Source organism: Mustela lutreola, chromosome 16 (assembly GCF_030435805.1).
Source record: "Mustela lutreola isolate mMusLut2 chromosome 16, mMusLut2.pri, whole genome shotgun sequence".
In the NCBI taxonomy this organism is placed as follows: domain Eukaryota; kingdom Metazoa; phylum Chordata; class Mammalia; order Carnivora; family Mustelidae; genus Mustela; species Mustela lutreola.
In genome coordinates this window covers 22,742,870-22,770,017 of record NC_081305.1, presented here as the reverse complement: position 1 = coordinate 22,770,017, position 27,148 = coordinate 22,742,870, and the positions used below count along the sequence as shown (strand labels likewise).

Sequence of the window (27,148 nt, the reverse complement as noted above, 5' to 3'; positions counted from 1 at the left end):
ATAATAAAGAAAGAAGGAAAAAATAAAAAAGGAAAACTAAATCAAACCAATTGTTTAGAGGTTACTCAAAGCAATTCCTGTTTTCCCACAAATGATCATCAAATTCTCAGATGCTAAGGACCAAGATGGGCTTCTGTTGGGGGAAGGCGCGCTGGAGTTCCCTTTGACTTTTTACAGGACTCATTCTTCTTTCAGATAAACTGGAACAGAACCCCTTCGGCTGGGCAGAATGAGTGCCTATAATTATATTCAACAATATGTTTTCTCACGATTGTTCAATCAAAATGAACAGATATATAAGGAAAGACAGAGGAAAACACGCATTCAGTTCTCAAAAGCTCTCATCCTACCTGCCCAACTCAGTGGACATAATCCACCTACCCTTGGTCTTCTCATCTCCTCACCTTCCAAAAAGAATTTATGAAATCCGCCAATGGCTCATACTGATCCTAATCCTATGTGAAAGTTTCCTGTGTTCTTAAATCATGCTGAAAAGACAGTCCAGCTAGGCAGCTTTAAAGACATATGTCTCCTTCGCCTCAAGACAAAGAAAAATAAACCTAATCCATCCTTGTAGATAAATTCATCAAAACTCAAGGCCTGTGGAAATATTTACTAGTGTGTTCTCTATTTCTTAGTTTGGGCCTATCTGAGCTAGAAGGGACCTGACAGATCACCCAAACCCAATCCCCAGAAGCAGGGATAAAAATAACAGCATCAGGGTTGAGGCAGAACCCAGAATGGAAGAATCAGGCTTTCTAGTTGTACAACACAGTCCGTCCACTGCTCTGCAGGGAGGGGCAAACACTGAATGTGGAGGCAAATTTTGCTTTCCTCAAGAATGACCACACTTAAAGTGATCATCACTTTGATTTCCTCAAGGTTGACCACACTTGTCAACCTGTGCCCAAGAGAAGCAAAGGCAGGTGCTCGCACTTTCCCTTCTTAAGAGAGCCACAGTATATTCCTAAGAGACATAACACAACACATTTAAGAATGCTCATCTATAATAGTTTTTTCCTTGGGAATATATAAAGTCATATAATATTAATATTTCCTAAAGCTATAACAGCTTTCATTCTAAAGTCTGAAAGTTTCCCTCAAACACACACCCAGATAAGATCATTGCCAAGACATAAGGCATATTTTCACTTAAACCCATGGTATGGTGGTAATTTGTGAAATAATTTCCAAAAGACAAACTGAACCATACAATGGCAATGAAGGTTGTCTATTAGATCCCTAATGGGTTCTAAAATTCAAACAATCCTGAAATGTTAGGAAGTTTAATCCCCACTTTGCTTTATTTCACATCTGAGATTAATACTTTTCGAACAAGTATTTCATCAGCATAGGGTTTATATATATATATATATATTTTTTTTTTAAGATTTTATTTATTTATTTGACAGAGATCACAAGTAGGCAGAGAAGCAGGCAGAGAGAGAGGAGGAAGCAGGCTCCCCACTGAGCAGAGAGCCCGATGTGGGGCTTGATCCCAGGACCCCGGGATCAGGACCTGAGCTGAAGGCAGAGGCTCTAACCTACTGAGCCCCCCAAGTGCCCCAGGGTTTTTATATTTTTAAAAACAATGTCATTGTCTAATCTCTTTGCTCTTAAGATACAGTTTTTTCTAAAACCATTCATAATTCTGATATTGAATCCAGGGGCACTGGGATGGCTCAGTAGGTTTAGCTTCTGACTCTTGATTTTGGCTCAGGTCACGATCTCAGATCAAGCCCTACACTGGGCCTCGCACAGCTCGACGTCTGCCTGAGATTCTCTCATTTTACCTCTGCCCTCCCCCCACTCATACTTGCTCACTTGCGTGCAGTCTCTCTCTTTCAAATAAATAAATGAATAAAATCTCTACTACTAAATCCAACCCTCTCCAATGTAGAGTCTCTTAGAGTTTCCTTTGCCAACTGTCAAGGATTCCCCATGATTCCACCACCCTGCCCTGTGGTATGCCCTCTGAAATAAAACGAAGACATCCTATTGGAATGAGAATATAATGCAAATTTCTTTGAGGCCCTACTTGTATTCTGTCACACATGCCATCAAAATAATTGGTCAGAATCACATATCCCAGTTATTTATGTAGGCACTTAAGGCCTATGAACTATTATACCCCTTTATTTTCTCCTGTTCCTACTGTGCTTTTCTTCTAATAGAGAACAGCTGTCAAATGATCATGAACTTCTTTAGAGTAGAATGCCAATTAACAAATATGCAAACAATAAAGGAGATACAAAATCGCCAATGATGCTACAACTATTAAAGTCTGATGAGAAATAAAATTTTTATGCAGGATGTCTCCACAAATTACTAATTACTAAGAGGAAAACAGTAGCTTCCCAGGGGAGAAACTTGACTTGAAAAGATTTCACCAGATGAGCAAAACAGCATCATCAATATTGGGATAAATCAGTATCACACAGGTTGTAATACCATGCACTAAGAACACCACAATATCACTTCTCCAGGGTTTTCATCCAAAAATGCGTAACATGTGTGTATTCACAAGGGAATATCAGATCCACAAATTGAAGAACATTGTACAAAGTGAGTAACCTATAATTCCTCAAGAATATAAATTCCAGGGAAAAAATGAAAAATGGTACCAGATCAAAAGAAACAAAAAAGATATTACAAGGAACCACAGTTTATCATCTTGGCCTAGACCAAGAAATACAAATATCCAAAAAAGAACAATGTTGGGAAAACTAATGTTGTAATTTTGATAGCTATGGATAGGATAATAATCTGGTGCCAATGTTATATTTCCTGATAGTGATAATCATCCTTGATTAGAAAATATACTGAGATGTTTTAAGGTAATGGACAAAATGTCCCCAAATTACTCCCAAATGATTCAGAAGAAAAACAGAATATGCATAGGTAGATACATCACAAATGATAAGTGGACCAAAAATGTAAACAACTGGTAAACATAAGGGAGATCCTTTTATTATTCTTCCAACTTTCCTAACAAAGTTGAAATTATATCACAATAAAATGTGGCCCTTTATGGCAAATCGTAACTATAACCATACATCAAATTTCTACAAAGGTGTCATCTCATTCAACAGGTTAAGTAAACTGAAGTTCAAACAAATCAGATTTTTTGCATAAGAATACAGGACTAGTTGGTGGCCCTGATGGCTAATTTGACTTGAGAACTTGATTAAGTTACCAAAAAGTCAGTTAACTTGATATAAGTTACCCAGAAAGCAGGTAAAACGTTATTTCTGGGGGTGCCTGGCTGGCTCAGTCAGTAGAACATAGAGTCTTGATCCTGGGATCATGAGTTCAAGCCCCATAAGGGCCTACAGATTTAAAAAAAAAAAAAAAAAAAGACAACTAAAAAAAACCCCACATTATTTCTAGGTGTATCTGAGGGGTGTTTCTGAGAGAGACTGAGTGAAGAAGTAGCTGGGCATCACCCAATCCATGGAGGTCTGGAAAGAACAGAATGGTGAAGGAGAGGTAAATTTGTTCTGTGCTTAAATTGGGATATCCATCTTCTCCAGCCCTAGGATAGCAGCATTCTTGGCTCTCAGGACTTCAGACTTGAGCTAGTATTTACACAACTGACTCCCCTGGTTCTCGGGCCCTTGGGCTTATATTGGAACTGCACCAGTGACTCTCATGGACTTCCAACTTGTAGACAGCAGATAGCAGGACTCCTCAGCTTCTACAACCACATGAGCCAATACTGCATAATAAATCCCTTTCTATATACCTCAACCCATCCTATGGCTTCTGTTTCTCTGGGTAGTCCTGATACAATGGCAGAATCAGCATTTTAAACCAGAACTGTCTAAATAGAAGAATTCCTGGTCTACCATGTGGTGTTCAACCAGCCCCTCCAATTCCTGGACACAGAAGAAGCAGGTATAGATGGCAGTGTAGCCCTTTCTTGCTTCCTCCGAGCCCCCAGTAAGCTCTCGTCTTGTAAATAAATGAATCATGCCCGTCATCTGGTTGACATTACTGAGAAGGCTGAGATACCAAAACCTTAGTTCATAAATCAAAGGACATCTGGGATGGATAGCAGCACTGAGACTGACAAAAAAGTTACCTATCATCTGGGAAAGAAATTCAAGTCTCTGCCTTCCTTCAGCACCCTCCTCCTTATCTTAGGACCGAAACTTTGAGTTTCTGGTTCCAAAGACTGTTTTCTCTAAGACCACAACTTTTAAATTAATGACTCACTGTGCAGAAAGGTTTAATGAAATCAATAAAGGTGGGGGGGGATTTAGTTCTAAGAAATCAGGAGGATAAAACATTACGTGGAACTAAAACTAAGATACTGGGGCATGACAAAGCAGATAAATTAAGTTAAGTCCAAGAGTCTCATTAGCAAACAGAACCAAAGCACAGCCTTAGAAGGATGAAACTCGTAATGATTAGTGGTGCCTCTACATGATCTGATTATTAATAATAATCAGAAGAGTGAGGAAAAAAGAAAAGAGCAGCTACCATTTACCGAGTGCCTACTGTTTACAAGATATGCTGCCAGCATTTCTCCTATGCACCTTTATTTAGTGCAAAATGTAAAACGAGCAAATATTTTATAGATGGAAAATGAACAAACAGCAACAGCCAACAACTGAGCTCAGAGAGGCTGGATGAGCTTCTCCATGGTCAGGTGAGTCTGGATGTGTGACACAACTCCACCAAAATCTTGGTGCATCTAACAATGGGGAGTTATTTGAATACAGGGTTGAGATCCAGAGGCAGAAACTCTGAGTAAAAGGATCATGAAAATCATGGAAGTTATAGGCTCATTCTGCATAAACAGCATGATGACTGAACCAAAGCTTTGGAGATAGACAGATGCATATCAGATATCAGCAGATCTAGACCTGTCTTCACCTTTTTGGAATATTTACCCAACCTCTTGGTGTATATGCATTTCTTATCATTAAAAATGTATTAAAGTATTTTTTAAAGATTTATTTATTTATTTGACAGAGAGAGAGAGAAAGAGCAAGAGAGGGAACATAAGCAGGGGGAGTGGAAGAGGGAGAGAAGCAGGCTTCCCACTGAGCAGGGAGCCTGATGTGGGACTCATCCCAGGACTTTGGGATTATGACCTGACCCAAAGGTAGACACTCAACTGACTAAGCCACCCAGACACAAAGAATATATTAAAGTATTAACACCTAACTTTTAGGTTTGTTACGAGAATTATGTAAAGTGACAGGAAGATATCATGATTTTAAAGGACTATTAAAAAAAAAAAAAAAGACAACAGACCCATGATAGAGTCAGGCTAAGTCTCATGTCACCAAATGGGGACCTAATGACAGTTTCAGCTTCTCCCCAAAATGGAATCTTAAACCTGTCAATCAGGAATCCCTGGTCAGCACGAATGAAATAATCTGTCCTAGAGGCTCCTGCCATCCCCTAACAGAAAGTGGCGTTGATAGCACCAATCTACATTTTACTGACGTAACTTCCTTGTCCCACTCTCTTCTGCCAATAAAAGTCTTCCATTTTGTATACTTCCTTGGAGCTCCTTTCTATCTGCAAGATGGGATACTGCCCAATTCATGATCTTTAAAATTTACTCAGCTGGAATTTGTTTTTTAACAGGGTGCTGGACAAAGCTAATGTACATACATAAAGCTTTGCATGTATTTCTGATGTTCATATTGTGATTGTTGGCATACTGTGAGGACAGGAGTTAAATATGTTTTCCAAAAATAGTAATAATAATAACAAGGTCATAAGGAACCCCCTCCTTATCTTGGAAACACATGGCTTAAGACAGTTCATGCTTCACATCTTTAGAGTAGATCAATTTTCAAAATGTTATGAGAGAGAGAGAGCTAGAAGGAAACAGAAAATGCATTTGTTTAGTATTTACTAGTGCTGCGTATTTTTTTATGTTCTACCAAAAATGATACACAGATATTTCAATTAATCAAGTTCTACTGTGTACCCCAAATCTGCCAAAAACCAAAATCAAATGAGGTTGTGGCAGTCATCATGGTACAGAAAAAAGATACAGCCTTTGGCTCACATTTTAGTTGAATTAGTTGGCTGAAATCTTCTCATTTCTCTGAGCTCAGTTCATCACATGGTTGCTGAGCAAAGTTAATATATTTTTTTTTCTTATGTAATATCTGGAGATACAAATTCTGAGGTATTTTTATTAGCAATCGTAGCAATTCTAGTAGTAACTGTAATAATAGTTATTTGTTGGTAGATATGAATAATTTGTTTTACTATCATTATTATAGTTAACAATTAGCACCAATATGCACTATTCTAAATGTTACCAATTTCCTATGAACTCATTTAATGTTTTCAACAGAGCTGGAAGGTTAAATGACTCCCCCAAGGTCATATAATAGTAACTGTGTATTCACTGAGCTAGAGAGAAATTCTGTACTGGTTTACATAGGCAACAGAGAAAAAAGAAATTTTACATGCAGGATAATAACAAGATCTAGTATTGAAATGTACAAAATCCAGTTGAATGAAACAGAAGTTGGCTGGGGCAGAAGATCTGACCACCTATAGGCAAATGAGTCCAATAATTTCCAACTCTTTCCTAATGGAATTTTCAATTCATCTTATCGACTTGGGATTTCTGGGTTACGATAGAGAGGTGGGTATCAAGAGTCCTGAGAGTAATCTAAACCTTGGAATTCAGTTAATCTGAGGTGACATGAGAGTAACACGGTGTGTGTGTATGTTTATGTGGATGTGTGTGGATCTCAACCTGCCCTAAGTACTTCTTTTCAAAAAGCTACCCTTGTGGAGACAAATAGCCTGAGGAAAAGATACAAACTGTACGTTCTGCTTCTGACTGGAGGCTTAACTTGTCAGTGATAATGATTTACATAGTGATCCTCTCTCTTCCTGACTAGCAAGTTGCACTAGCTTCAAGCTATGTGCTCTGTTAAGAGTGAGGAAGACAGAAATTCTTCCTATTTCAAGCTGGTTTGATTGCTAATTCTTTCCCAGAGGTGACGTGAAATCTGGCTAATTTAGATGAACGGGTAGCAATGTGGTCAGCAAGAAAAGGTGTGGATCTTACAGGAAAAACAGGGAAAGTTGTTTTAAAGAGCAAATAGCCCCCCGATGAATATTTCTATCTTGTTTCTCAAAGTGAATGTTTCTGTTATCCAGAGTCCTTGCCTGTGTCTTAATCATTTCAGCAAAGGCCCTGGCACATAGTATGACCCCAATAAATGCTGCTGAATAAATATTTTAATCTATTTTTACCCAATAACTTGTCAGCATTGCAGAATCACACATTAATCAACTGTATTGATTTTGAAAGTAAAAAGTAAATGAACCTGTGGAATGTCTTAGTTTCTAAATTCTGGGTGTGTTTGTGTGCGTGTTTGATGAAATGACATAATGTGACTACTTTAACAACTTTCACTTTTTTATAAGATACTATCTATCAAACATTCATGGGCAAAATTTGATGGCAAATACATTCATGTTTGAAAACTGATTCAGCTACTTTCAGCTGGCTGACTGCAGGCAAATTATACAACCTCATTAAGTCTGTTTATGCCTACAAATTGAAATATATTGCAGTGTATACCTTATGAGGATTTTGTGAGCATCAAATAGTATTCTTTCTAGTGCTAGCATGAAAGTGTTCAAATGTGAGTCATTAGTTTTATTAACAGCAGTCACATCTCCTATTTTCCTTGATAGAGAACTACAGAATGGAAATTGCAATACATGTGATACACTATTAGTCTAAAGATGGCTTTCTTCTTATAAAACATCTCGTTTTCATAAAAACAACGCTCAGTACAAATCTTAGGTGAATTTATAATACCACTTAGATCATAGATTTAACTGCCCTAAAAATGTCTTTATCAGACATATCAGCACAATTACTACTGGGAAAGTTAATAATTTGAGTAGATAAGAGGTTTTGGTAGCACGCAAGTGTAGGAGGGTAGAAAATGCTTATTTAATTATGAATCTAAAGGTTCCTTCCCTTCAATATTTATAAAATGTGCTATTGTAGACTAGCTTCTGTTTCAATAAATCCCAGATATTTAATAGTATAGATTTTTTGGTAACCTTTTGAAGAGTTCGAAAATGAGGCTTTTAAAAATTTTCCATGGAAGAATACAGCCTCTGAACAGCACTAAGTTACTGCAACGTAATAGTTTTTATCACCTATGTTTTAATAGACTTCTTTTCATGTGGCCTTCTATCCAGGTGTAATAGATGTAATATCTCATTGCCATTCATACTATTATGATGGTGATGATTCTATACTTGTATGCCAACATTCTGTAATGCTTGTCTGTATTTTTGCATAGAATGATTTTTTATTCCTACACAGCTCAAAGGAAGATGGTCCCTCCAACCCGTGCTCATCTCAGGATGGTGTGCCGCATAGCCAAACTCAACACTCTCGTATCAAACATCACTCTCCACTTACATGGGTTCCTGAGTGTTGACAGTCACAAGTTGGGGAACATCTTTAACCTGTTCCCTCACGCAATCTTCAAAGTAATCACTTTGTTGGTACTGTGACATTTGGAAGCACTACATTTGTTTGCCTAGCAATATGAAATGTTGGTATCCATTACTTCATTCTGAATTTTCTTCTTCCTGTGTACTGAATAGCAAGTAACATTTACGCACATCCTTTCACCTAGGACTTCGGAAGACAAAGTGTTCTTGGTAAAGAACCACTCTTCCAGGGCGCTTGGGTGGCTCAGTGGGTTAAGACCTCTGCCTTCCGCTCAGGTCATGATCCCAGGGGGCTGGGATCAAGCCCCGCATCGGGCTCTCTGCTAGGTGGGGAGCCTGCCTCTTCCTTTTTCTCTGCCTGCCTCTGCCTCTCTACTTGTGATCTATCAAATAAATAAATAAAATCTTTAATTAAAAAAAAAAAAAAAAAAGAGCCACTCTTCCTTCTACTCGGCGAGATTTCTTCCTGCCTCAAGTTCAGTGTTTCATCAGTGTAGGTGACTCAGACTTGGAAAAATAAAACACTGGATTTCAGAGGGCTCTAGAGAGGACTGCAGTCCCGCATGTCACTTTACAGTGGAGTAACATATGGGCACAGAATGACAGTACTTAAAAAAGTTCTAGGCAAGGGACGCCTGGGTGGCTCAGTTGGTTAAGCAGCTGCCTTCGGCTCAGGTCATGATCCCAGCGTCCTGGGATCGAGTCCCATATCGGGCTCCTTGCTCCGCAGGGAGCCTGCTTCTCCGTCTAACTCTGCCTTCCACTCTGTCTGCCTGTGCTCGCTCTCGCTCGCTCTCTCTGACAAATAAATAAAAAAATCTTTTAAAAAAAAAAAAAAAAAAAAAAAAAAAAAAAGTTCTAGGCAATGGCAATTAGAGCTTTAATGACACAAAATATTCCAAGGTGTGAAATGCTTAGGACAGTCACAACTGCCATCATACTTAGTCCCCACTAAGTGAACAAAATATCACACCCATTGCTTAGGGAATCCCTAGAGGGGAAAAAAAATAATCCTATAAGCTAATTTGTTAGATGAGGAAACGGAGGCTTAACAGAATTAACACAACGGAGTGTGCCTGCTGTAATAGGATTTGAAACCTAACTTTGTCTGACTTCAGAACAGAAGCTCCTAACCACAATACTCCAGGCTAGCTTGCTTCTCTTTTGGAAAGAAACAAGCCTCAACTTTGCACTAGCAGAGTTCCACAAAGGTACTGCAAGGTATAGTGTTCCATTAAAAAGCTCTTTATCTCGGGAATAAATACGGGAGAAAAACAGGCTAACCACTGTGGTTAAAACAAAAAAGACAGAAGTTGTGCTGAAAACCTGCTCGAGGTTTCAGAAATTGGTGGTAAACATTGTTTCCTGATTTTGTGTTAAATGCGTGTTTCTGCGTTCGTGTGTTTATTTCTCCTGGAGCTGCAAAGCCAAGCCTGTAACTCATAAAGAATAGGCCTTGGGTGAAACGATATACCTTGAAAAGTAAATTGTAAGAAAGAAAACACTAGTTCTTTAAGAGGAAGAAGGTTCAAATTGAAAAATCTGCATTTGGCACATGAAGGCTTAGTTTTGGAGGGAGAATGAACAAAGACTTAACCCCTTCCTTCATGCGCTAGAGAAGTTTTTCTTGTGCTGACACTTTTATGAAGTCTCAAAGAAAAGGCCAGAACCTTGTGGCACTTACAGAGGAACAGACAGGAGGACTTTGCATTTGCAAGGACTCTTTCGATGTCTCCAACTCCAAGGTAGGCATGCTTTCTTCAGCTACCTCAAAAGTTCTCTCCAGAGATCCAAGCCCTCAGATACAGACTTTCACTTTCTTGTCACATCTTAGCCAGCAGTTCCCAGGCAAGATGATTTCCTTTGTACATACAGCAAAGCTTTTTTTTTTGCCAGGTCACGGGATCAAACTGTAATGCCAAGGGTTTGTAATGCCAAAGGACACAGAACTGCCCTACCTTTGCCCACCCAAATCCAAGCCTGGTGAATATTCCTAGAGAAAAACTCCACTACCAAGGACTTCCTCAAACATTAACAAAGGAATCCAACCTTCTTGGTCTCCAGGCCTGGACTACGCATCATCCAGAAATGATGTGAATCTAGAAAATCAAAAGGCACTGAAGGCTTTTGAGAGCCTCCTTCTGTAATATCCCCTGAGATGATGACTCTGACTCGTGCAAGTTCTCAGTCTTCCATTTGCCAGCACCAGTAGGGAAAGAGTGTCGTCCTTGGATTTAAGAGACCACATAAACCAAAGGATTGGCTGGAATACTTAAAAAATAAATAAGTAAATAAATAGATAGATAAATAAATAATAATAATCCTATCTAGACCTTCTCCTACCTCAGGGCAGTGGCATGGAACCTTAGCCCACTTTCTAGTGGAGAAGAGTTACCATACAAAAACAACCACGTTCCCCAATGCTCAGTGATTCACCGAGGACTCTGAGCAGGCAGTGTGGCATTAAATACTGAGCAAAATAAATAAATAAATAAATACTGAGCAAAGTGTCAGAAGCCCTGGTTTCTCCTGTGGGTCTTGTGCTGTCTCAGCCACCCCTCCTTGGGCCCCTGGGTTACTGGATGGATCAAAAGAAATATTTGCAAGAGCAAACTGTGCTGTGTCAAAATAAGAACTTTTCCATATTCCGTAAGCGCACATCCACGTGCAAAGAAACATAAGGAAGAACCAAATAAAGGGAGGGTAGGAGTGGAACAGGGTAGGCAGAAAGCAGCCCGGGTTTTGAAATCAGCTCGTTCTGCATTCCAGTACCCGTTTTCCCCACTGTACCGGCCATTCTGGGACAGTGACTAAATCTCTCTGAACTTGAATTTCTTTATCTGTTAAGGGATGGGGGTGGGGTGGGAGGCAGAGGCAGGGGTGTTAACAGCTCCATCTCACAGGACTCAGTGAAGGCTAAGTATGATTCTGTATATCCTGGAAGGGATGAGGTAGGTACCAGGTGTTATTTTCCTTAGTCCTAGGGAACACACATCCTTCATCTTTCACTTTGCCTACTTTTTCTTAAGCTGTGAAGAATATAATTATTCAAAGGTCTTTGTCAAGGAGCAGAGAGAGAAAACATAGCTCCTTGCATGGACATTTTAGATTATTTAAAGGTAAATACATAAGTTAAATCATTTCTATACTAGACATAGAAATTCTAGGGGTGCACGGGTAGCTCACTCAGTTAAGCATCCTCTTCTTGGTTTCAGCTCGGGTCACGATCTCGGGGTCCTGGAATCGAGACCCCTGGTGGGCTCAGCGGGGAGTCTGCTTTAACATCCTTCCCTTCCCTCTCCTATTGCCCCGCGCCCAGTCATGTTCTTTTACAAGCGCAGACTCTATCGTGCACTCTCTCTATAGAAGTAAATAAATAAAACTTCAAAAAAAAAATTCTAATTAAATATTCTTTTCTTCCAATGTTTCAGAAGCCCGCTCCATAATTTTAGAGAGTTACAGAATATGTAAATGGTCCCAGGATTTACCTGTAATTCTTTCCCCACTCTCCCACTTCTCTTGTAAACGAGTGCATATCAGAACAAACTATCAGGGGGCGCCTGGGTGGCTCAGTGGGTTAAGCCTCTGCCTTGGCTCAGGTCATGATCCAGGATCCTGTGAGGCCTGCATCGGGCTCTCTGCTCAGCAGGGAGCCTGCTTCCCCTTCTCTCTCTGCCTGCCTCTCTGCCTACTTGTGATCTCTGTCTGTCAAATAAATAAATAAATAAATCGTTAAGGAAAAAAAAAAAAAAGAACAAATTATCAGAATAAACTATGTGATGATCTCATTTAAAGACATTATTCATTTAGTGTATGTGATTTGAGGTAAAATGGCCACCATTCAGTTTCTAGCACCAATTGCTAGAAAGTGTATAAATTTAAAAGCCAAAAGGACATTTCTGGGAGAGGTTAGAAAGAAGATCATCGTGTTTGCTGGTTCACTCAAATTGTTCTGACTTCATCCCCGGTCCTGCCAGCCATGGTTACTCAGCGAATGTCATGTGTCAGAAAGAAAACACACTCCTTGTCAAAAAAAAAAAAGAAGACCTGTGTGATCAGAAGTGCCATAAAAGTATGCATAAGCCCATCTGTCCAGGGGCTGAAAGAAATTAGTCTCTTCCTAGTAAAAATCACTCAGTGGACCCAAAATCCTTTCCTCTTTCCTCACTCTCTCTTTTTCCATCTCCCTTCCCGCTCTCTCTCTCTCCACTATCCTTCTTGCCTGATTCTCTTCCTCTTCCCCTTCCCTCTATTGTATTTTTTCCCCATTGTTTCTGATTCTGTGTGGTTTTAAATTCTTGGCTCCTGTGAAAGTCTCTCAGTTTCTGTTTTCTGTCTAGGCTCTTTTCTTGGGTTGGAACCATTTGTAATGTGACTTTCTCTGTAATTCAGAATTCTGTCCAACGTCCTGTTTGCTGCGTGGCTCTACATTTGTATCTCTCTGAACCCATCAGATCATCTCATTCTGTTTGTGTGTATTTCTGCACCCGTGGGAGGGGGGGCGCTCCTCTGGGCTTACTGTTGGTTTTTTCTGGCTTCAACTTGGGTCTCTCATTCAACGTGTGCGATGGAGAAAAAGCCACAAACATTGAAATGCATCCCCCATAGTCTAGTTGGGATGTGGAATTTGGTTTCAGCTATTTAAAAAACAAACAAACAAACAAACAAAACTAAAACTTTACATATGAGTTTAATGACAGGAAAAGCAGAGAAAAGAAGAGAAATAGTGGCTATGATCAATAGAACTAGCCATTCCAAATGTCTAATGATTTCTGAAAACACCGCACAAGGCTGATTGTAAATGTTCCTGCAAAGGCAGGGACACAATCAGAGGATGAGCTCTGGCAAAGCAACACTGCTCTAAGAGAAACATAATAGGGCTCACACACACACACACACACACACGATGAGCACACACACACGCACAAGTATGACAGAAAGCAAACTGCAACGAGAAATTCATTTATACTTTCAGATTCCCAGAAGCACATAAAAAAAATAATAAAAGCAAAGAAAACTCCACTATAAATAACCTTGCCACATTCTAAATAAAGCCCTTGAATGGCTAGGGAGTCTGACTTGCTTCAAGGAGTTACAGGATTTGGTCATTTTTAATAGCCATGTTTTCTTTCTCACCAAATTACTTCTCCTCAGAGAATCTGCTAAAGGCACAAGGGAATTATTCTCAGTGGCCAAAGTGCACGGGTAGCAAAAGGACATGACCGGTACTGTCTAGAGGAAGGTCACCATAGTAAGACGCTGGAAGGTAAAGAGGAAACAGAGAAGCCCTTATCTATTTGGAGAAAGACCCTTGCATTTGCAAGGGGAATCAGGGAAGTCACCGTGGAGAAAAAAGTAAATTATAGATCCCACCTCTGGAGCCTTTGTAATATTGTCCATCAGCTCAGTTTCCAAGTGTACAGGGAACTGTTAATAAATTATTGAGCACTAACACAATTAGTTCAAGCAGCTAGAGGGTATAAGCTTTTTGTCTTCTTTTAGCTCTTGTCTACTGTACACGATTTTATTTTTTATTCCACTCAACCATCCTACTCTTTGTTCCACTGTCTTGTGATTCTCACTTTAAGAAGAGTCCACAAAATTGCCCAGTCATGGTCAGTGTTTCCAGTGGGCTCTCTAATGGAATGCTACAGCTCAAATCATGCAGAACTCTGCCCAACTCAGGAAAAAAAAAAGCTAGAGTCATTGTAACCACCATCACCTAACCAATGGAAATTTAATTCAATGCAAATGTCTCAATCTTCTCATCTGCAAAATGTGAGAATAACATCTGTAAATACATTTACATCACTAAGCGAGATGCCTAAAGTGGTCAGTACAAATATTTTCCTGCTACTCTCTCTCCATTATTGTTCTCTTCCTTCCTCATCCTCATTATTATAAATGTATATATAAAAATGAGAATGCAAAGAAGACAGATATTGCACTCCCCTGTATTAGGAGACTAACCCACAAATCACTTTGTAGGGGGTACCAGCCCTGCTCAGACCCAAACTGGCAATTTCACCTCTCTATAAAGGAAATAGAACAGAGCCACCACATGCATAAGCCTCAAGGATATTTTTCTTTGCTCAGGGGCTTTATGCTGCCTCTCTCTACCATGAACAGAACATAGAGAGATGCATGCTGATGAATCAGTATAGTGATTTTGCCGTCAGTTAGACATCTCTAAACATGTATTCAAATCCTGCTATACTGTACATTCTAGTCATGAGACCACAACTTGATTATCTTCAGTGAGACTCACTTTTCTCATCTGCACATTGGGGTGGCAGCTGAACCCACTGAGCACCTCCCACATGGGGTTCAAAAGAGACCAGGTGTTGCCATGGTTACAGGAACAAGCTCTGGGGTCACCGCGTCCAGGCTTGACTCCTGGCTGCATCATGTACTCACTGTGTGTCTAACCTGTAACTGCTCACAGAAATAACTCTTCCCTTGAGCTCTCCCCATCTGGCAATGGGGATAATGATGCCTTCCTCGGGGGTTTTGCGAGGCCCGGATAAGCAAACTTTCTAGGGCATCTACCATGTAGTAAACACTCAATAGATATGACCCGTGTATTTTGGTTACTTAGAAACCTCCTCTTTTCCCCACTTTGGTGTCCCCACACCATGTCATCAATCTCATAGATTCACACCAAAAAGAGATCCATGCAGCACAGCTGGGCTATTTTAGGATTAGAGAGGAATAGAAATATGCATCTAGTGTTTGATTCCCTGCTGTTTCCCAATATCCCTCAGCCCTTCAGATCAGGCTCATTTGGATTCTGCCATTGTCTCCCGTGGAAGCCCAGTGACATTTGATACTCTGCAGATTTCAGAGCACATCTGCCACATTGTGGTAAATACACGCAGAAGAAAAGGATTCCATGGGTCTGAGCAGGGGGACGGTTCCTGTTCACTAACCCAGTGTGAGGGGTGCAGACTTTTGTCTCTGCCCTCACCTGAGCTATGGAGAATTCCAGCTGCAAACTGATGTCACAGCCTATAGCATCGGGCCCCTACCACATGGGGTTCAAATGAGAGAAGCTGTGGCCCCCTCCCAATACCTTGCCTAGAGCTCTTCCAAACATCAGTCCCCATGACCCATTTCTTTAATTAAGTGGTATTCCAAATTTACTCAGGCTGAATACAGAGGACAAAAAGCATGATTCAAGCTATCCTGGGACTGACTGACAATTGATTGAATGTGTGTGTGTGAGAGAGAGAGAGAGAGTGTGTGTGTGTGTGTGATTTGAAGGTTTAACATGCACAGGAATTACCTGGGGAAACTGTTAAAATGCAGATTTTGATTCAGTAAATCAGGTATACAGGAGGTGAATGGAATTCTGCATTTCTAACTAGCCCCTAGGTGCTGCTGCTGGTCTGCAGATCCTCACTTTTGGCCATAAGAATGTCATGAATTTTATTTCTCTTCCCAGATGGAAGATCTAAGAGGACTCCTCAATGTATTGAAATGTTAGGTGAGTAAGTCATAGCTAATGAGAAAACATGCCCACATCTTAACTAAAGATTCCAATATTTGAATATGGACAAGACTGTCTTTACTATATTTCAAAATACTCGAAGACTTAGTTAGGGACTGGAACATACATGAGCAAAGGAGGTGGGGGAGAAAGAAAGAGAAGGGGGGGAGAGAGAGAGAGAGAGAGACTATAGGGGGGGAGTTAAAGGTAGCTATAATGGAAATGATTTTGCAAAAATTAGTAAAAGGAAAGTGCACTAAAATGGAGTCAGGAGTCTCAGCAGGGAAAGCTCTTACTCCCTACGACTCATAGTGAACATCAGATCAACAGGAAGAGATGGGCCTTGAACCTGGACACTATCTTACTACCCCAGAAGAAGGAAAGGCTTATTGCCTCCTGTCCTAGCAAGAGCCCCGCCAGTGAGGGAGTGCCACAACACAGCCAATGAAAAGTTACCATACATACCTTTAACTCCCAGTGTACTTCAATGGACTTTTTGTTTCTAAGGGCCTTTCTAGCTTTCCCCTCTCCTCTATAAAAGAGCTACCTGTCCTTTATTCTCCAGACTCACTATGGTGAGGCCGCAGTTTGCTTATCCCGGATTGCAATTCCCTTTTATTTCTGAATGAACCCATCTTTTGCTGGTGAAATATCTGACAGTTTTATTTTTAAGGTTAATGATATGTATGGAAGGAAAACGCTAAAATATTAAAGAAACTACTGCCTAGGGGGACGCCTGGGTGGCTCAGTTGGTTAAGCAGCTGCCTTCGGCTCGGGTCATGATCCCAGCGTCCTGGGATCGAGTCCCACATCGGGCTCCTTGCTCCGCAGGGAGCCTGCTTCTCCCTCTGCCTCTGCCTTCCACTCTGTCTGCCTGTGCTCGCTCTCACTCTCTCTCTCTCTGACAAATAAATAAATAAAATCTTTAAAAAAAAAAAAAAAAAGAAACTACTGCCTAGAAAACACACATCGCCCTGTAAATGCTGTAATGCTTTTATCTGTCTTAAATAAAAGGACTCCAGAAGAATCTTTTCTAGGTTATTCTTATTTATTGAAAAGTTACAAGCACCATGCAGGCTGACTATAATACTTGAACATTACAAACATAGTTTCCCATTTCAAGTTCAAATATAAACCCTTGATTTCTGGTTAGTATTTGGTCTATCCCATGGTAACGAAAGTCATTTAAGTACATTTATGAATATAGCAAGGCTATGTCTGTGTGCTTTCTCTCTTCTTAGCATTGTAAAAATGATTAAATATTTCTAGCTCTTTAATTTATTAATTGATGATATTGTCCTTCCAAGTATTTAAATACCATTAGATTTACCAAATGAGATTCAAACTAAATAACGGTCTCCAAGAATATGTTATGAATAGATAGCACTGATTTTAAGAAAAATCGAATGATAGAACGCTGCCATTTATCTTTCTCTCATTTTATTTTGTAATGTTTTATAATGTAATAATAGCACATCTTAGAAAATAAAATGGGTAAAATTATAAAGAAAAGAAACTGATAATCCAATCACATAAACTAGGGGAAAAATCTTTGAATATATTGGTATATTTCCTTACAGATTCCACCTTATTAATATTTGGTATTACTAATATGAGTCAGTATCACAAATTAACTTATTTGATTGTTTATGTGGGTTACATACTAATCATTTACTATGATTTTTTTTTCAATTTGGGAATTCTTTTTGTCAGAAACAATGGGTAGTGCTTATAAATATGATTAGAATTCTTTCTACAATAGTTTTTTTAAAGATTTTATTTATTTCTTTGACAGAGATCACAAGTAGACAGAGAGGCAGGCAGAGAGAGAGGGGAAAGCAGGCTCCCTGCTGAGCAGAGAGCCCGATGCAGGGCTCAATCCCAGGACCCCGGGATCACGACCCGAGCCGAAGGCAGAGGCTTTAACCCACTGAGCCATCCAGGCGCCCCTACATTAATTTTTAAAATCAAAAGTATTGCTGTTATCAGGGGCAAAAGGGGAGTAACTTAAAACAAATAGCAAAATATTGAACATTTCTAAATATGGATGATCAGAGTGACCAGTACACAGTGGTTCATTATTTTTGTAAATGACTATTTCAGGTGCATATTTTTTCATGTGCACATGCATGCCTTAATAGATATATACCAGGTACTATGTTCATATCACACATGCATTTTTTCACTATAGTCTATACATATTTTATATCTGATTTCTGGTATTTATTCAGCTATAATCATGTCCCCATGTCATAAATCTTTATAATTTTTAGTGATTCAGAGTATTCTGCTCTGTGAATATCCTAGGAAAGCCTTCTTGGTTCTGCAGCCATTTATGTTTCCCTATGAGGTTTAGCTTCACACTTGTGGTAGAAATCAATGATGTTTGCTTTTTTCTTTTTCTCTGTGTTTTTTATATATATATATATATATATATATATATACTGATTACCTTGTTGTCATTTATTCATAAAATAGGATTACATAATCTGGCTTTTCACCCATCAATTTATGACTATAATCCTTTGCTTCAAGTGGGGAAAATATACCTGCCCCAATGAGATGACCTTAAGATTGAGGATATATTCGAGACTTCTTTGAAGAAGTCTGAGTGAATATATACTTCTTGGGGTATCTGCAGAGAGAAGCACAAATTATCCATCCCCTCACCCGGTCTCTAGACATGGAATGAAGCAAGCAGGGTGAATGTCTAGAGCTACCCAGAGAAAGGATAAGGAGATGATTTGGGATTTGACTTGTGCACTAACTCAGCCAATAGGTCCATGTGTGTTTGTGCACGCATTTGAATGCATGGGTGTGCATTTAGAGGTTCTGCTGATCCTACAGGACTAATATTATTTCACTTATTTATATCGGTGCCAAAAGACTTCCCAAAGCTCTGCGACGCCTGTTATTTCTAAGTCGGGACACTGGGCAAGACGCAGACAACTCTCATTGTTTCGCCAGATTGAGACCCGCGATGCTGACTTGCATTCCTGCCAAATTATTGGTGCACAGGCTCTGTCTGAGTAGGCAGAGGCTTCACGGAACCGACAGTGAATTGTTCTCGCAAGGCCGAGGATACAATTTGGCTGTGGCTGCGTAGCCCAGTGCTCTTTACATGCAAACGGCCAGCAAAAATAATGGCATGTCAAGTGCAATTTTCTTGCCGGCCGCTGACACCGTAAACTGTAATACAGTGTAATTATTTGGCATCCCGTGTCCTTCATACTAAGCACCACCCAAACGATTTCCAAGTTAGAGAGAAGAGGGAAGGTTAGAAGGTCAAATTTAAAGAGAGAAAATGAGTCAATGCCTTGGAGGGAGAGAATTATAAATAGATATGGCATCACCAGCAGTAGAGTTATATCCAAATAAGGCACTGCTCAGAAGCCCAGGTAGGAGGGGAAAAGGGAGGAAAGAGAGCAGAGGAGTTTATGTAAGAGAGAGGATTTAGGCTAGATCTCTGACCACCTGGAGAGCAAACTGGTTTTTCCCAAAATAAAGCAATAAGAGGAACTGAGGTTCACAGAGCACAGAACAAGAGCTAAAGGAACCTGGGCAGAAAAATCAATAGATGCTACACTCGTTTTTCTTATATTGCTTTCTTTTCCTGTTCCATAGGGATTAGTATCTTAAATATAATTTCATAATCCACTATCCCATTACAAGTGAGGAAACTGCCCAAGAAAGGCCAGGTGACGTACTCTTCCAGCTGTTTCATAGCAAAGGTGAAAAAGAAAGAAGTCAGCTCTCCAAGAGATCCTGCCCATCTTTGTGCCACATTTCAAAGATTCCAACCTTAGTTCTCTGTCTCAGTTACCCTGACCCTCTCCTCAGCTCTTACAACAGTCTTGAACAGGCTGCCGCCTCTGCTGGAATGCTGTCTCTTTTCATCCTTGCACTCTGCTTCTCCGGTTCCAGCGTCTCAGTTCACAGACTATTTCCTTAGGGGAGACTCTACATCCCATAGAACAGACCAGCTTCCCGTCCACGTGCTTCCACAGAATCAGATTCCTTTACTTCGCAGGACTGATCTCTGTTTTAAAGTGACTTTGTTTTCAGGACTCTCTTCCTAATGTCTGTCTCCCTGCAGTACCTCATTACTTCCATGTGGATTTGTATTTGCTCAGAGCGGAGAATCGACTAGCTACAATGCTTAGGAGATAGTATGTGCTCAATAAAATACACATTTGTAGAATGACTCAATCGACCACCCTTGGGACCCACAACACAGAGCTCCCATCAAACTGTTTGCCTCATGGGCATTACATCCAAAGGATATAATTTTTTTTTTTTTTTTTGGTCTTAGTTGCAAGATTTGTGAAAGCCATCATGGGTTTGTTTGTTTGTTTCCCTTTGTCTCTTTTCTAAGATAAGAACACATAAGCATATAGGATGCAGGGTCCCATGTACTACCCTATTCTGTGTTGGAATTGGCAGAGGAAGTCAAAGCTGGAGGTCTTGAGCAATGCAGAATGCTTAGTATTTATTTATGTGCAGAACAGGCTCTGACCCAGTTGTTCCACAAAGAAATAGTATCAGGAGTGGAGTCTCTTTGGCTAATATGTGTTTCTCAGAAATTCAGAGAGAAGAGTTCTGATGTACCTTGTACCATAAACACAAGCCTAAGTGCACAGATGGATTAGAATACGGTGGGATCACATCTGCTCGGCCTCACGCCACTGGGAGGGCGCACAGCCTCTGCAGCCAGGATCAGGCAGTCTGCTCAGAAAGAGTTGTTGTAACAACTTTCCTTTATCATTAACTCAAAGAAAGACTTTGATTTGTTTTTAAAGGTTTATTTATTTAACAGCAACAGCTCACATGAGTGGGGGGAGGGGCAGAGGGAGACCATCTTAAAGCTGACTCCCCCACAGTGCCCACAGAGTGGGACTCAGTCTCAGGACCCATGAGATCATGATCTGAGCCAAAACCAAGAGTCAGATACTTAACCAACTGAGCCAACCAGGAGCCCCAAGAACGACTAGCAACAATGTTTCCCATCCAAGTACTAACCAGGCCCCACCCTGCTTAGCTTTCCAGATCAGACAAGATTGGGTGCCTTCAGGGTGGTATGGCCATAGACAGGACTAGCAACAATGTTTAAACTACCTAGCTGGTATAGAAAATACTGATATGAAAGGGGAACATGAACATAATGTAAGGTCTCCTTTACTGAAAATTGCCACTTGTATTAAATCTTACTGGGTTTATACTACTTTTTGGCCAATTCTCCCATTATTTAGGTGAACTATAAAGGAACTCTTCATTCATTTATTCATGCAGAATATTTACTGAGCACTTCCTACATGTAGGCAGCGTTCTAGGTTCTGGGGATATATAGTGGGAAACAAAGGAAACAAAAATCATTTTTCTTTGTAGAGCTTTGTAGTGGGAGCCAAATCATAAACCAGGCAAAGGTAGAATATGTGTAAAATATGTGAGACAATGATCTTCAGGAAGAAGAAAAAATAAAGCACAAAGGATATGAAATATTAGAGAGAGGACAGGTATTTTTTAGACAGAAAGGGACAGGGAATGCTTCTCTGGGACTATGACTTTCAACCTCATTTTAATTCAACAATATATAGCTGTGTTGCTTCTAACTAGGGGACCCTCAGTAGTCCTGCCCTATCCCCATGACATAGCATAAACCTTCTGCCCAACTAAGATATCTAAGTAACCCCATCTCAGCCTAAGTGACAAGTCATCCTTCATCCTGCCAAACACACCTAAATATCACCTCTACCTAAATCCACCTGGGATGGGGCGCCTGGGTGACCCAGTTGGTTAAGAGGCTGCCTGTGGCTCAGGTCATGATCCCAGCGTCCTGGGATCCCAGCGTCCTGGGATCGAGTCCCACATTGGGATCCTTGCTTGGCGGGGAGCCTGATTCTCCCTCTGCCTCTGTCTGCCTGTGCTCTCTCTCTCTTTCTCTCTCTCTCTCTCTCTTTCTCCCTCTGACAATAAATAAATAAAACCTTTTTAAAAAAAAAAAAAAGCATTTAAAATAAATAAGTAAAATAAATCCACCTGAGATAACTGAAAGGATTCTTCTTTGGGCTCTCAATGTCTTGTGCTCACCTGGTGATGTAACTGTCTGTCTGTCCACCATTTCAACTACAAACACGTACAATTAAGAATACAATTATGGGGGCGTCTGGGTGGCTCAGTCAGTTAAGCATCCAACTCTTGATTCCACCTCAGGTCATGACCCCAGGGTCCTGGGATCACGCCTTACATGGGGCTCTGTGCTCAGTATGGAGTCTGCTTAGCTCTCTCTCCCTCTGCCCTTCCCCTCTAAAATAATAAATCATATATATATATATATATGGCTACAACTACTATGTGTAGAGACTATGCGGACATGATTTTATTGACTCTTACATACTTTATTTATTTGGAAAGCCTTTGAAGATTTTTAGTAACTACTCCAGAGCTAACACTCAGAAAGTGGCAGAGCCAAAGTTCAGACTTCTGGAGAGCGCATGTTTGAGGGCTTGTTCTTTCTCTGCACCAACTGTCTAGCAATACAGTAAAAACACACAACGGACAATGTGAGGTTGTGTGTGAAGCTCTGAAAACCCAATCACTCCAAAACTGGCTCTGCCCTTGAGCATGACCTCAGCCTGCATCGTGGAGGCCCCCCGTCATCCTGACTCACAGGAGGGTCTTTCTTTCTTTCTTTTTTATTTTTTTTTAAAGATTTTGTTTATTCATTTGACAGATAGAGATCACAAGTAGGCAGAGAGGCAGGCAGAGACAGAGAGGAGAAAGCAGGCTCCCCGCTGAGCAGAGAGCCCGATATAGGGCTCAATCCCTGGACCCTCACATGACCTGAGCTGAAGGCAGAGGCTTTAACCCACTGAGCCATCCAGGCACCCCCAGGAGGGTCTTTTAAAGAGTGAGGATGCTCCTAAGTAACTAATGCTCCAGAGCCAGTTCCTAGGGAGAAACTCAGCAATGAAGTAGTTTCAAGCTGGATGTGGAAGGGTGTGCATGGAGATAAAACACCGCAGAGCACTGGCGGGCACCTGGATACAGATCTTCCCGACGCTCAGCCTGACTTATAAGCTGACGCAGTCACCTGAAATGTAGTTTGGTTGGGCCTCGCTACCACCCAAGAGCCTCAAAGGCTAAGTTACAGTATTGGGGGGAGCATTGTTCTTTAAGGGGAAATACGTATGATTGGAAATGCTTGCGACAATGTCTTCAGGAAATAAGTCTAACTCTGATTTAACAATTGTTTGAGAACTGGCCGGGGTAAAGGAAGGAGAAAGAGCTAATTCATAAAAACAGTCATAAAGACTCAGGAGCATTTTGGCCATTCCAAAATCTTCGGGTTCACTACTGACATTTCTGTGATTCAAAGGAAAAGGAATTGCTCGAATATTACGAAGTCACAGATCGATGTTGAATGCCTGGCTGTTTGCTTTTATCTCTATTACTTAATTTAAAGAAGGAGTTCAAGTTAGTCATCAGGCTCCTATGAATCCAGAACAAGCCCCAATTTAATTACTTTTCCTATTCAGACAAGTATGGAAAGTTCTCCTGGGCATTGCATGTTCGGTTATTTATATTATATAAAATACTATCACACTGGTACTTCCATAAAGAAATAACTAATACACATGGTGAAAAAATATTCACCAATTACACACAGATGCACATGCTTGTAGACTCAGAACTGCCTATGGCAGAAAAATGACTTGCCTGAGGGCAGGCTAAAGTTCTAAACACCCAGGAAATAGGACTTTATGGACTCTGCACTCCATATTCAGTAACTCCTTTAAAAAAAAAAAAAAAAGATTAAAGATTTTATTGTTTATTGTTTTTTTTTTAAAGATTTTAAATAATCTATACATCTGACATGGGGCTTAAACTCACAACCCCGAGATCAAAAGTTGCTTGTTCCACTGACGGAGCTAGCCAGGCAACCCTCTATTCAACAACTCTAAAGTGCAAATGATGGTTTAAACACTTGGCAGCTAGTTACTAAAATGTGATAGGCTATGGTGGGTAAAATTATGGCCTTGGAAATCCCCAACTTGATCCAAGCTCAGAATTTTTTCCAATTTCAATGACATTGTTTTATTAAACCTTCTAGGTCCCAGTTTCTGTATTTACAAAACAAACAAAAAAACATAATGCTGGTCAAGAAGCCCATATTCAAAGTCCACTGGGCCAGGCGTGTCTGGAAATTCAGAAGTTTTCACATTTCGAAACATATGAAGGCACATAAACTGTATGGAAAGTGGCACCATGAGTAGAGTCTGGGTAGCACCCTGTGGTCAAGCACATTAACATTTCCCCCAAGGAGTACATCAACAGTCACAGTAATGAGATGCTTCATAACTATAAACAGCCTCAAGTCAGTTCTGCTACCTGAGTTCGTAACAGGCATACAAAAAAAAAAAAAAAACCTTTCAGAGATGTTTATATTTTAGACATTTGAAAAAAAAAGGTGTGTAGATGTATTACATATTGTTTGTGCGTGTGTGTGTGTGTGTGTGTGTGTGTAGAGAGAAAGAGACATTACATACATTTATATGCACGGAAATGGGTGGAAAGCTATTGTTAGAATCAAATAAGATTGTGCCCATAAAGTGCTCTTATATTAGTGGCCAATACCTAATACACACTCCACACTGGCCAGAGTGTGAGCCCCTTGAAGGCAGAGATCATGGATTTGTTCACTGATACACTCCCGTGTGCCTAAAAGAATGTAAGACACATAGAAAGGGCTTCATAAATATTGAGTGATTCATCCTATCTCCTCCTCCAGGTTTCTTTTGTCCAAGTAGACAAACTATATAAAATGAGAAAACATAATCTTTGGAGACTCTCAATTCGCTTTGCCAGACAATGAGGCAGAAGCAGAAATGCACTCAGAAGTTCCCAGGAAAACACAAAGAGTTAACCTGGGTCTTAAAGATGAATATTCATTCTCATTCTATTTTCTTCTTAATCACTGCTTTTGGGAAATGAATACTGTTGGGCATGTTTCACTTCTTAATCTGACTTAGGAAAATCAACCATTGGCAGGCTTATAATTGGAATTCTACCTATGATGACCATGTGTTACGCCTATGAACATTTCTGAGGGAAAAACATGTATCGTCTTCAATAAGCAGCGGTGTCATTCTGGAAAACACTTATCTACACAAGGAACATTTGTCTAACCTGCCAACAACAACAAAACAAATGGAAATCCACCTGCAGACACAAGGTACGCACGACACTGTCTGAAATTCTGATTGTGTACATTTGATCCCATCTGACAATGAATGAACTAGTTTCCTCTAGCAAATTTTACTGAATTACAGCACAAAGCACTGTGAACCATCCACCAGGAATTTCCCTTTCTACCATCCTCGCTCGGTTAATGACGGAAACAACAAACCCACCACAAAACTGAAACAAAAAAGGAGAAAAAGCTACCTGCAACTAGAGAGACGTGCCTCAAAACCAAACCAAATGAGTAACACCTTAGGAATTGAGATCGTACAAATTCAAACTGAGCAAAAAGTACACCTCTTCCAAACACTTAAGCTAGGGAAAAAGTTCGGCGTGCAGACTTCTTGTACAAAATGAGAGAGAGAAGCGTATATGCATGTGCACTCCACGGGTATTCCTATACCCCCTGGGGTGGAAGGGGTGGGGGAGACCAGCCTTCACCAGAAGAGCAGTCTGTGCACATTTAAAACTGTTATGCTGGGATTATCCATGCTCCTGAGGAAACCGATAGGTAACTAACCATCTGGCCTAAAGAACTACAGCTAAGTGTGCCAACCATCCTGACGAGTCTGATGTTCAGGATCTAAAGAGGAGAAACAGATCCTGAAAGTGGGATCTGAAAAGCTTAGCTTACCCGGCCAACGAGAATCGGTTCAGGTCCAGAAAACTCTTCCAGGACAAACATTTGATTCCAAACCCAGCCTCTCTTGGAGCGGTTCAAAATCCGCTGTTCTTCAGTCAGCCTGTTTAGTTCCAAAGGGGATCCACCCATTAAAACTTGAGACTGATTCATCGGAGCCATGTAAATGCAAGGGGGAAGAGTAATCCATAATATTATTAGTGGAGTCCAGAGATCCAAGAGCATTTCCGCTAGCCGTTCTGGCATGGTCCCACCAGTTAAGCAAATCACCACGAAAATGAGACAATTACTTTTTTTGCCTCCGGTCTGCAGCCATCCAATTCATCATGCAGTGTGGACCATTTACTTACAGCTCTGCCACGTGTTTATAGCACAGGAAACAGACATCGTCTAAGCCGCTCTTCTAAGACGACCATCCATTGGCGTTCCTCTTCCTTGAAACTGCCTGCGGAAACAAAGAAAGAAAGAGCTCAAGGTCCAGGGCAACAGGTCTTCGAACACAATCACCGCCTTTTAAAAAGCACCTAAATGGACCACAGCAGACATTTCCCAAACTCTTGGAGCTTAAGAACGGGGATCTGAGGAGTCAGAAGGAATAGATCCTCTTATTTTTTTTTAAGATGTTAGTATTTATTTTGTATCTATTATGTATCTATGTCACTTACCACAAACTACATAAGCAACAGAAGTTTTTTCCCTTCCTCCCACGCCCCTTCCCTCTCTTCCTTCACTCCTTGTCTCTCACCAACCCTCGCTTTTTTTTTTTTTTTTTTTTTTAAATAATGCAAGTTGGGGCATGTGCAACATAGTACATAGAAGAGACTGCATGCTCCTTCCTTTCTTCCTTCCTCCCTTCTTCCCTCTCTCTCTCTGCTGATTTAAAGGTTAGTTCTCGTTCATTCTATGCTGAGCTGTATGAAGAAACTAGCCTCTAATGGGCAATTTTTTTTTTTTAATTTACACATGAGAATGGGAAAGGAAATTTCCCATTTTTACAGTCTTAGCTGCCACAGGGCATCAGAAGGGACGGTCCCGTTCAGGGTGCAGACTGCAATTCTCTGCCAGGATGCTAATAATGAGTGAATAAAATTAGAATGTTCCCAGAGAGAAATTCTGTAATGTCCGGCATGTATGCTGTAATCAGGACGGTGTCAGGGCTCCCATTCTAAATGTACAGTTGGACAGGAGATTTAAATTATGAAAAGCTCCTTTGGGAATGAAATATGGTAAAAATACAATTTTCAATTGAGGGGATTCTGAAAGGGATGGGCAAAAAATTCCCCATTACCTGAGGTGTCAAATACATT

General features: G+C 40.4%; 1 protein-coding gene across 4 annotated transcripts in view; it reads right to left on the bottom strand.

Annotated features, from left to right (window-relative positions):
* The window catches only part of CDH8 (cadherin 8), a 377,915-nt gene that overhangs the window by 335,239 nt on the left and 15,528 nt on the right, over window positions 1–27,148 (bottom strand). For 3 of the 4 annotated variants that reach the window (XM_059152871.1, XM_059152873.1, XM_059152869.1), the window contains exon 2: window positions 25,836–26,286. In XM_059152871.1, coding sequence (XP_059008854.1) covers window positions 25,836–26,087 — 252 coding nt within the window. In that variant the 5' untranslated portion in view covers window positions 26,088–26,286. The remainder of the gene's footprint in view (window positions 1–25,835; window positions 26,287–27,148) is intronic. The other variant, XM_059152872.1, reaches the window with a different exon arrangement.